This window comes from Cloeon dipterum, chromosome 2 (genome assembly GCF_949628265.1).
Source record: "Cloeon dipterum chromosome 2, ieCloDipt1.1, whole genome shotgun sequence".
NCBI classification, from domain to species: Eukaryota; Metazoa; Arthropoda; class Insecta; order Ephemeroptera; family Baetidae; genus Cloeon; species Cloeon dipterum.
In genome coordinates, this window is record NC_088787.1 from 21,787,571 (window position 1) to 21,798,678 (window position 11,108).

At 39.2% G+C, this 11,108-nt stretch overlaps 3 protein-coding genes and 1 long non-coding RNA gene across 4 annotated transcripts; all 4 read left to right on the plus strand.

Moving 5' to 3' along the window:
• Positions 1-613: 613 nt before the first annotated feature.
• On the plus strand, positions 614-2,114 carry LOC135938175 (protein takeout-like). Its single transcript, XM_065481751.1, has 4 exons — positions 614-749; positions 864-1,238; positions 1,301-1,450; positions 1,807-2,114. Exons 1-4 carry the CDS (start codon positions 683-685, stop codon positions 1,965-1,967), a joined length of 753 nt encoding a protein of 250 aa, XP_065337823.1. The 5' UTR covers positions 614-682; the 3' UTR covers positions 1,968-2,114.
• Positions 2,115-4,788: 2,674 nt separating this feature from the next.
• LOC135938177 (MFS-type transporter SLC18B1-like) lies at positions 4,789-5,181 on the plus strand. Its single transcript, XM_065481752.1, has 2 exons — positions 4,789-4,899; positions 4,952-5,181. Exons 1-2 carry the CDS (start codon positions 4,810-4,812, stop codon positions 5,153-5,155), a joined length of 294 nt encoding a protein of 97 aa, XP_065337824.1. The 5' UTR covers positions 4,789-4,809; the 3' UTR covers positions 5,156-5,181.
• Positions 5,182-5,184: 3 nt separating this feature from the next.
• Positions 5,185-5,964, plus strand: LOC135937517 (MFS-type transporter SLC18B1-like; the record flags this gene model as incomplete). Its single annotated transcript, XM_065480668.1, has 4 exons — positions 5,185-5,307; positions 5,362-5,552; positions 5,612-5,707; positions 5,763-5,964. Coding segments are annotated over 4 exons (597 nt in total), but the record flags the coding sequence as incomplete, so codon positions are not given.
• Positions 5,965-7,462: 1,498 nt separating this feature from the next.
• Positions 7,463-10,499, plus strand: LOC135938178 (uncharacterized). The gene is made up of 3 exons (XR_010574613.1): positions 7,463-7,522; positions 10,236-10,309; positions 10,418-10,499. It is a non-coding gene; the product is annotated as an uncharacterized LOC135938178 (long non-coding RNA).
• Positions 10,500-11,108: the final 609 nt, after the last annotated feature.

Sequence of the window (11,108 nt, forward strand, 5' to 3'; positions counted from 1 at the left end):
ACTGTGTCATAAAGGCAATGCCAATTACCAACTAGATTTTATTGTCTTTCATTCAGTTTTAATTCGGTTCTCACGCCACCAGCAGACAAAGCAGCATTTTTAATGAAATAAACAGTGTACATCCCACGAGTGAATAAAATTTAAACGCGCAGCCAAGCGGTAATTATTTCTTTAAAAAACTTCCTTGCGTAATTATGCTTGCACACGAAACTATATAATTCAGGGAAGAGTCAATATTTCCTTCCTTATTTCTGGTGTCTTTGGTAGCTTAAATAATTTTTATGTATAACGTCTTTTCTGATTAGTTAATTGTCAATTCCAATTTCTTTGAAATTAAATTTTGACCTTGGGAAATTAAAAAAAAAATAAATTGTCATGCGGCTTTAGTCTAAAATAATAAAATGTTGTCCCAACGAAGGGTGTGTCCGTGCGCTTTAGCAAATATTGATTGCATCAGCAGGCTTGTACGTCTGATGAGAATAATGAGAATTATTTTCTCGGCTGAACGAAGCAGCCAGCCCCGCGATGGACTTGTATGATGACCTTTGCGAGTGCGTATTATGACTTCTTCCTGCCCCCAGCAGGGCGGGGGGCTTATAAAAGTAAGAAAGGTCTCGGCTGAATCGCTCAGTATTTTTGCGTGAAGCACGTGTGCGTGTGAACAACTAAGCACAGAGCAGAGATGAAGCTGCAGTTCGCTTTGGTCGCGCTCGCGTGTTTGCTGGCTGTTTCTGCTGCCAGGACGATTCGTGAGTAACATTTATTTCTTAATACCTTATTTAGTTGATTCATTTTATTTATAATAAGATTTTTGTCTCAAAATAGAATTAAATATTTTAAATTGAATTTTAATAATTTTTCAGCTTCGTATGTGAAGATCTGCAGCAGGAATGACCCACAGTTGAACAGGTGCCTAGTGGATTCTGTGGACAAACTGCGGCCGTACCTGGCCAAGGGCATCCCTGAGTTCCGCATCCCGCCCTACGACCCACTGATGATCCCCAAGGTCAGCCTGACGCAGGGCGAGGGCCCGGTTAGTTTCAAGTCCGAGTTCAACAACCTGAAGACCTCCGGCGCCAGGGAAGTGGTGGTCAGGGGTGTGGAAGTTGACCTTAAAAACCTGGTCGTCACCCTGGACCTGTTCTTCCCCAAGCTGCGCATCCAGTCCGACTACGAGGTGGACGGCAGGATCCTGGTCGTGCCGGTCCAAGGCAGCGGCTACAGCGATGGCAACTTTAGTGAGTTATTCCGCACGACCAGTGCTGCATTTTCTTTAAACCAAATTGTGTGTCATTTGCAGCTAGCGTCGCGGCACACATCGTCCTCAGCGGAAACGAGGAGAAACGCAAAAACCTGACCTACGTGTCCCTCAAGGACCGCACCGTCAAGCTGGAAATCGGTGGCGCCTCCATGCACTTTGACAACCTGTTCAACGGCAACAAGCAACTCGGTATGTAACTATAAGTTTTCTGAAGAAACCTGACGTCTCGACCTGCTAAAAATGAGATGATGCTATTTAGAGAAATCAGTTTCATGGGTTTAACTGACGATATTACAATCTTCAGGATTAAACCCCTGCCAATTTGCCCAACTACTCTCCAAATTTTTCCGTGTCAAGTCTTGAAACTCTACGTCGCAAAATGCAATTTTCATTTAAACAGTTCATAAAGATTATCATTCTCAAGGTGATCAATTTAATTTCTTCTCATTTTTCAAGAAGCGTACGTGTTTCTATTTTTACGATTTGCGTAGCAAACACATGAGAACCTGTCTGCGGATCTTGGCTTATACTGTGTTGTTATTCAGGTGAAACTACCAACCGCTTCTTCAACGAGAACTGGCGCGACATTGTGCGCGAAATCAAGCCCGTGCTGGAGGACACGATCGCCGAGGTGGTGCACGGCATCGTGCGTCAGGTGTTCGACCTTTACCCCCTTGAGCAGCTGCTGCCCGAGACTGCCCCGTGAACAGGGCGGCGTTAACACCGCCCTGGCCCACATACCTCACTCAGCGCACGACTGCACATGAAATAATTTTATTGTTCCTCCTGTGATTAACTGTATGCATCGAGAGAAAGAAAGAAATAAATAAAAACAGTATAGTTTGTAGCAAAACGTTTTATTTTTATTTTTCTAGAATTGGCGAGATGGCAGGAAAGGAATTATATCATTGACACGTTACTCGCTTTGATAAATTATACATTATCGAAGGCGTTACTTTCTCATCCATTATGCCAATGCCATTTGCTTTGCCTTGTTTTGACGAGAAGAGAGCTTTTAGCACTGCATTTCGCGAAGGCTGCACGTTGCCTTGCTTACTCTGCGCGCAAATTAACCTGCTCTAAGGAATGCAAAAACAGGTTTTAGAATTTTGCTACGAGTCTGCGTATCTCTAAGCATATTAATTGCTTGTAATTAGCGGAGTTTTATTATAAATTGTAGCAATGTCGTTGTCTTTCCATAGGGTAGCCTCCAAAGCACCCCTGTTTATTTGATTTTGGACTGCACCAAGTGTGTCACACCTATATCAATTGCTTAAGAGAACTCATTTCTGGTAACCGTGTACAGATATAATTATTAAAAACTGACATCTGAAATCTGATTTCACGTGAGGCCAGGAAACATCCCTTCGCAAAAATTACAGTTTGAAGTAAATAGCTAATGCGAGGAAATGAAACAAAGTTAAAGTTTTCAAATGCATTTCAACAGATGATTCAAAGGCTTTTTAAGAGAACCAACTGGAAACTCACCCGCATGGCACTTGCAACATATAGACATAATGCTGAGAGAAGCAATCATTAGTATTATGTGTAGAAACAGATCAAAACAGCCGCACACCGTGTTATTTAGGACCGATTTTGAAGCTGATTTAGGGGGTTTTATAGATGATAAGATTTTTGCTTTTGCAGAGCTATTTAGTAATAAATTACGTGCTAATTCGGAATATTTTTTGTTTTAAATGGAATCATGATCCCAGAAATTTATTTACTGCTAGCATACAATTTTTTCTAAAACATTTAAAAATATTTTTGTTTGCCCAAATTAAATAGTTTTTATTTTTTTTGAGATAAATAAAAATGATTAAACTTCATTTTTATAATTTCATAAATTGTTGTAGAAAATAGAATACTTTTTTGGAGACATTATTTGTCAAAACTGCGTATACCACCAACAAACGTCATTATATAATTTAATAGAAAGTTTTTTTACCTTTTTGGTGAGTTTTTTTTTTCAAAATATTAAATAATAAACAGCAGCATTTAGTTATTACAGGAATTCTTATTTTCGCGACGCACCTGTTTTCCATTTTCATAACTTCATTAGCTTGATGCGTCAATAGGGAATTGTTGCAGTAATTTAATTCAATGTAAAATATTTCGAAATGCGTGATTTAAGAATAAAACAAATTTTTGAAAAAAGGCAGAAATATCAAAATAGCCGGTGCTTTCTTCTACAGAAAAGACTGCAGTTTTATCCAAAATTCAGGTAAAAAAATTACTTCGAATCAACCCATGTGCAACCAAAAACTTGGACATTCTGTACAAAGCTATAAAATGGAAGGAGGACTGAAAAATCAATTTTCATATACAGGATTGTATTTGGACAGAGACAAAGTTGACCAAATATAGTTGAATAAACTCTCGATATTTCCGGATCTATTCAGAATTTCTTGAATCCTCGCCTATGAGACAGGGAGGAGGGGTGGAAATTACTTCACACTATATCGATACGCCTATATATATTTCAGGCCGTATTCGAAGAGAAGCGCTTAAAGCTAGTCGAGGACAAGGTAAAGCGAGGTGGCGGCTCGGGGCTTTTCCTGCTCGATCCCAGATCGCACGGAGCTCCAAGGCCGGCCGATTCACCCCTCGCTCCACCGAAGTACCGGCTAATCTCGTTTAACCATGGCCAAGTTCACGAGAGCACAAAAACTAACGTTGGGCGTCTTCGGGTTTGCAAATTTTTGTAACGCGATCTGCGTGTCGCTGCAGGCGCCTTTCTATCCAAAGGAGGTGAGTGAATTTTTACTTTTACTGTGTCTGACTAGAAAAAATTATTGATATTTTTAGTTTTTTGTCTTTTAATTCCAACTTGAACAACCAATCTATTTGGCACATGTTTATGAAATTGAAAAAAATTGTTGGAATTAATAGGACAATGGTATGTGTAGTATAATTGATTTCGAATTTAACTCATGTTTGACTTTTAGAGTTGAGTAAGAAACAAAATTTAAAGAGCATCAAGGGGTCAAATTCATGCGGCGCTCACTAGCCGTGCGGTTGCACAACTCACAACGGGGATTATTTTGTGCTTGAAAGAAATACCTTTTAGTTATAGCCGGCGCACTCAATATATTTCACAAACAAAATCTCTTTTGAGGAATAATAGAAGAAAATGAATTGTCTTCTCCTTCCATAAATTGAATTAAAAACTTCATTTAAAAATGCTTAATTTTTTCAAAGGCGGAGAGTAAAGGGGCAACGGCAACAGAATATGGAGCGGTCTTCGCCGTTTTCGAGCTAATCGTGTTCATCGTTAGCCCCTTTTTGGGCAAATATGTAAGTAAAGGTTTTTCTGCAAAACGTATTTTGATTAAATCCCTGTTGCCGATTTTACCTCGCAGATGAGCGTGCTTGGAGCCCGCCGCATCTACAAAATAGGCATATTGACTGTTGCCACCAGTTCCATCATTTTTGGGTAAGCTAAACCGGAGAATTACCCCGTTAAAAATACTAAAACAAACTTTCTCAGACTTCTGAACAGGGTTGAAGGACGTTACAATTTTATCTCGGCTTGCTTAGTTGTACGCATGATCGAGGCGATGGGAAATGCAGCCTTCTTGACTTCCTCCTTTGCCATCATCGCTCAGGAGTTCCCTGGCAGAGTGGCTACTACCTTCGTGAGTACCGAAATTAAATAAAAAAATCAAATCTGTCTTTTTCCAACCGCAGGCCTCTCTTGAAATGTGCTTTGGCATCGGGATGATCGCCGGACCGACGGTGGGCGGCGCTCTGTACGACATCGGTGGCTACACGACCCCTTTCGTTGTGATGGGCTTGATCCTCTATATTGCAGGCTTCGTGGCCTTCTGCGTCCTCCCGCAAGCCAGCAAAGTCGAAACCAAAGGAGTGAAATCAAGCAAGTTCAATGATTAAAAAAATGATCTTGAAATAATAAAATAAATTCACCAGTAAGCTTGATTGAAGTGCTCAAAGTGCCAGCGATTTCGGTCGACGTCTTCAGCATCACTGTCACGGCTTTCGGCTTGGGATTCACGCAGGCAACTTTGGAACCTCATCTGCGCCAGGTAAGAATTCCAATTATTTCAAGGTTTTAATTTTTAAACTGATTCTGCTCTCAGTTTGATTTGAGTGCGATTACGCTGGGCGTGTTCTTCGTAATCAACGGCGCTTTATACGCGGTCACGTCGCCCTTCTTTGGCTGGCTCTGCGACAATTACTTTCAACCGAAAATCATCACCGTCTATGGTTGCCTGCTAAACGTCGCCGGGTTCATGCTTCTCGGACCAGCACCATTTCTTCCGTTCGAAACGTAAGTTTCCCCAAAGCTTTTATTGATAAACTTTTTATAGGTTTTGTTCTTCTATGCAGGAGGTTGTGGGTCTGCGCGGTGGCACAGGTTCTGCACGGCATGGGCATGGCCGCTCAACTGGTCTCCACCTTTTCAGACGCTTTGCAGGAGGCATTGTAAGCCAATATTTAAAATAATTTGATTTCATCCGATTAATTTCTTAATTAACAGTAAACACGGCTGCCCTGACAGCGAGGAAACTCACGGAATGATCTGTGGACTGTGGGCGTCCACCTTCGCGTTCGGCTCCTTCGTCGGGCCCTTGGTCGGTGGCATTCTGCTCGATCACGTCGGCTTCCGCAGCGGCTCGGTGGTCGTCATGTGCCTCAACGTCTTAGTGGTAATACTAGCAGGCTGATTTTTAAATTTTAATTAATAATTTCCCTTTTCAACAGGCTATCGCATTGATCATCTATATGGTCACCAACCGCAGGCAGAGGAGTTATTACGAAGACCTTTCCGCCTCGCAGAAAGTCAAAAACATTGAACGTTCGATCAGCGGCGGCGGCATGGTTAACTCGCTCAGCCTTTGCGCAAACCATTGGTGAGATTATTGCAAACTTCTCGTAATTATTTTATTGTGTCTAAACTTTGTTTTCTGCTTCACAGCAAGTACAACGTTGTGCGCGAATATGCCCCCGAATTAGGTTTGGAACCTTTGAAACCAGGCTACGGAACCCTTTACACTCCGCAATGTACTTAAACAAAATTTAAGTTTAGTTTCACTCTGAAACTTCAACACTCGAAGAGTAAACTCATTCATCCGCACGTGCCTTCATCTCCATAATTTATTTTTTATTTAAATTATTCAATTTGTAGTGAACATTTTAGTGTCTGTTTATTTGTATTTATTGTGTATTGTTCAGTGCACTATAAGATATCTTATCATCGATGTAAAAACACATGTGTATAATTAGAAGATTAAAATTTTTTTCATATTAACTTTATAAAAATATTTCATTGCTAAACCAACAATTTTAAATAGAGATTTAGCAGCTACCAAATTTCATTAAGTTGAAAAAGTTTAAAGCTTAACTGTGAACTGTGGTGCGAAACAATAAAGCGTGTTTGAAACAAATTTACATTTGCCCCATTAAATATTAAAATCACGGCCAGAAATTGTTTAGACCGAAATAAAGTTCTTTTGACACATTTTTCTTTAAATTAAATTGGGAAATTGAGAATTTTATCCATCCCAGTCTTATTCCTGCAAATATCCTAGTTTGTCAAAAGTTTTTAATGAAATGAGTCAGGACGTGCTGCATCCTTTTGGGGGAAGAAATTCCCTGCTGGCTTGGCAGGAAACTATCAATAGAGAAATCTCCTGTCCCTAACATTATCATAATCAGTGTATAAAAGAATCAAGTGTAGCTAAAGTCAGAAGAATATTATAAAATTATTTCTATGCAATCTGTTAACAAACTTATATATTTAGAAAAAGATATTGATACAAAAAAATTAATTATTTATCAGATCATTAAATGCAATTTCTTCGGTGTGTAGCAATCCGGTTATTTATCAGCATTTCTTCAGAATTGTCCTGCTCTAATAGTTTCGGCTGCTGGTTGTAGCTCAGTGATCCTCAGTACTTCAACGAAACAGAAAGCTAGCTCTCATGCATGCAGGAAGCCTCCTTGTTAAGGCATATTTAGAAGTGTTAATGCACTGGGAGATAATTGAGCATTTCTGGGATCTGCTCCTGGCTGCCCAATGTGAAGGATGGCAAAAGGTGGTTATTTAAAAGTTAGTCGAAATGGTTTTTGCACCTTTCCAGCAGTAAAATAGTGCTGCCACTTGTTACCGCTTCTCCCTGAAGCGAGTAAATAAAGCCGAACTTGACTCCCCGACATGCCAGGTCAGTCCGGCAGCATCTGAGCATCAGCCATCACGCAAAATTTACAGTCTCTACCTGAGTCCCAACAAGTTTTTACGTAAGTTTATTCTTCATTTCGCCAAGTTTCTTTCAGTGTTTTGTATAAATTGTTCGAAACTTTTTAGTATCATGTCCACAGCCAATTAACCGTAAATTTATAAGAAATTAGGCTATTCGGCAATTTATTGAACTCAGCCTCATAGTCGGCAGATTTGTGAGTGTCGTGATTTTTTCGAGTGTTCATTCACTGTCTAAACCGAGTTAATACTACTTGATATTTATGTGATAAAATATTGAAAATTATTATATAATATGATATTATTTAAGTTTAAATTGTCTACTCGTAAAATATTGTTTCACTCAATAACTTTACCGGACAAATAGTGCACGGACAGCCGGAATATATAAAAGAAATTGATTAATTGCATAAATTGGAACTAACTCGGTTCATTTAGTAAAATTATTCAATTAACAACTTTCCCAATAAGGCTGCGCGTTTAGTTTTTGACTAGTTTTCAGGAAAAGCCTGAGTCATGAAATATCAAAATGTTCAATTTAATTAAACAAACGCATCTACAAAATTGTTACATGATTATTTGATTAAAAAATTAATTTTGAACGGGATTACATTGTTTCATACACAGTGGAAATAGAATATTCAACGATATTTTTTAGCAAGAGCGTTTGTCTTATTCGTTACTTTGTGAATGCGGTAAAATAATTTTAAATTTTCGCACAGGGGCTTGCCTCATCCAGCGCATCCAGCCGCCTGGCTTTTTGCTTTTATATATTATGTTGCGGTGAATGTTCATTGATGACCTAAGCAAAATTGTACTTAGTTGGTATGAGAAAATTATTTAGATGAAGAAAAGCGCGCAGAAAAACGTTAAGTCGAAAATGCATTTGCGAGCAATACAGAGGACGAGGAGAAATCGAACCGCATGTGGTACAAGCTCAGCACAGCACAATAAATAGGTGGATTTAGCGGAAAATAGTGCGCTTTACATAGACGGCGGCATGTGACTTATGATTGTCAACATATTGTAAAGATCAAGCGTCTTTGGTGTTCGTAATTTTGGCTACAGGGAAATAGAAAGCGTGAGGAAAAAGTTACTCAACTTATCTGCACCTTTTAATTTCGCTTTTATTTTGGCCACAGCTGCTTAGAGATTTTAAACAACTTTAAACAAACCGTGGAGCCCCACTCGCTCTAAAATAAAAATTCAGGGCTCCAATCAAGTAAGTTCAAACTGAAAGCGATTTCCTTCAAGTACATCGTCCCAAAATTTTCCGTTTTTTCCGTCAGCTAGAATTTTACTAAGCATCGGATTGTCGCTTTCGCTGTTCGGCTTTTGAGTTCCCACGCGGCTGTGCCACACAAGCCCTGAACCCTTTCCAATGCTTCCTTTATGAAATCGGTTTTTTTCGTCAAGTTTTCGTTTATTTATTTACGTTTAAGGGTCTCCTCCTTTCTTCCTCAAAACTCATTTCCTTTTAATGCAACACTCGACTGCTTCAATCCAATTCCATTTACGTGCAGTAAACGCGCGGAACGCACATCTTCCTTTTTCCTTTGAAATAGGGTCCAACCGCCCCGCGGCGGCAGCAAAAAGAGTTTGGTGGTCGCAGCACCCTGGCTGTTGTGCCTCCTCTCCCATGCCACCGTCACATGTTCCATTTCGCCGGCATAAAGATTGGAATCCCCCCTGCGGCGGCTCGCCAACGAACTCCAAAATTGACCCGTCGCTGCCACGTTTCCCCCTTAAGCAAATCTTACTCGCTAAAACTTAATTAAAAAAAGCAAAATTACACATAGTTGGAAATATTAGAAAATGGGCTTCCGCGCGTTATTATTGATAACGTTGAATGCGTTAACTGAAATCGCGTGCAGAAAATATCAAATCCGCGAAAATCTAATTTTCTTCAGAAAACCGTATTTTAAGAGCCCCACAGAATTAACAGAGAAAAACTGACAGAATCCGCGCGTCTTTTTTCGTTGACATCATTAGGTAACGAGTTTTAAAACGGAAAATTTTGGGCACACAGCAAATCAACAATGCGAGCCAATATTAAAATAGTGCAAACTTTTACTCACGAAGAATAAATATTGTGAATGGGCAAAAACAACTAATATTAATTCTCAAACTAAACGTGCAGCTCTAAACCTGTAACCTTAGCGCGGAGCAACTGAATAAGCTGCAAGTTTTACAGAACAACCTCATGAGGTATATATTTGACGTCAAACGCGGGCAAAACTTGTCATCTTTGTATAAAAAGTGTCGTATCTTAAAGATTACAGACAGACGTCAATTGCATGTATTAACACAAACACATAAGATTTTGTACAATAATTGCCCTGAATATTTAAAATGTTATGTTACCCCCATGCGCGATGTTGACTTGATAGGCAGGTCCAGAGCTCATCGATTGAGGCTTCTGGCTCCGCGTGTAAATGTTACTGTGCCTGAACAGTGCTTCCAAGTGCAGTGCTATCGTCATTGGAATAGTCTTTCACCAAATTTGTGTATGAACGAGAATTCAAGTGCATTTAAGAAGAAAATTGAAGAAGCAATATTCTCAAGCTACCATTAATTATTACTTCCTTCCAAATGTTGTTCCTACATAATTGTATCATTACTTTATGGATGTGTGCTGATTTGGGGCAGAGTTGCCCTGTCAGCCCATAATAAACTTAAATTTTGAAACTAAACATTAGCCATCCCTGTATCATTAAATTAAAAGACACAATCTAACGTTTATCGATTCTATAGTTGTTTGTACTAGGAGCACGCCGAATCTTCCTAATGGGTATTCTACTAGTTGCAGGAAGTTCCATTCTATTTGAGTAAGTAATTTCGATTAAAAAAAATATAGATTTCACAGATATGCACTTTTTCTGACTGACAACAAATATTATGTCAATATATTGTACATTGGGCTCCGCATATTCCAGGCCTTTGGAACTGCGGAAATTTTAACATCATCGCTCGCGATCGCCACCCACGAGTTCCGAGACAAAGTGGCGTTTGCCTTTGTAAGCTTCAGTAATTAATTTTATAGAAACATATTGCTAATCTTTTGTCATTTCAGGCCATATTACTGACATTCTGTAGCGGTGGAATGCTTCTTGCACGGCATCTGTCTATAGAAAACCGCAACTTCCATGTCTCCTGGATTTGCGGCATGAGCTATTGCATTAGCATTTTTGCCCTATTCATCCTGCCGCAGTACAGAACTTCTCCAAAGAAGATCAGGTCTTTATCAAAAGGCAAGTTGATTTTTTCATTTGTTAAAAATATTTTGATGATTTTGCATGAATTACTTCGTGTTTGATTTAAGTAAAATCGACTTCAAAGATTTAATACTGAGAGAAACGTTCTGCTGTCCAAACAAGAGCAAGTGGCAATATTTTCTATACAATTCACTTTTAGCCAACCGCAATTCCTTATTTTTTGTCCATGGGAGAAGCCATCGTAAAATATATTAATAAAATATATTTGCCATAATGTTATTTGCCGAAATCACTTAAATTTTGAGTGTGGCTACAATTAATGGCTTCTAAATATGCTTCCGTTCATTTGATGGGGTCATGCCGATTGGAATTTCGGTAAAAATAGCTGATTCTTAACCAGTTACACAAATTT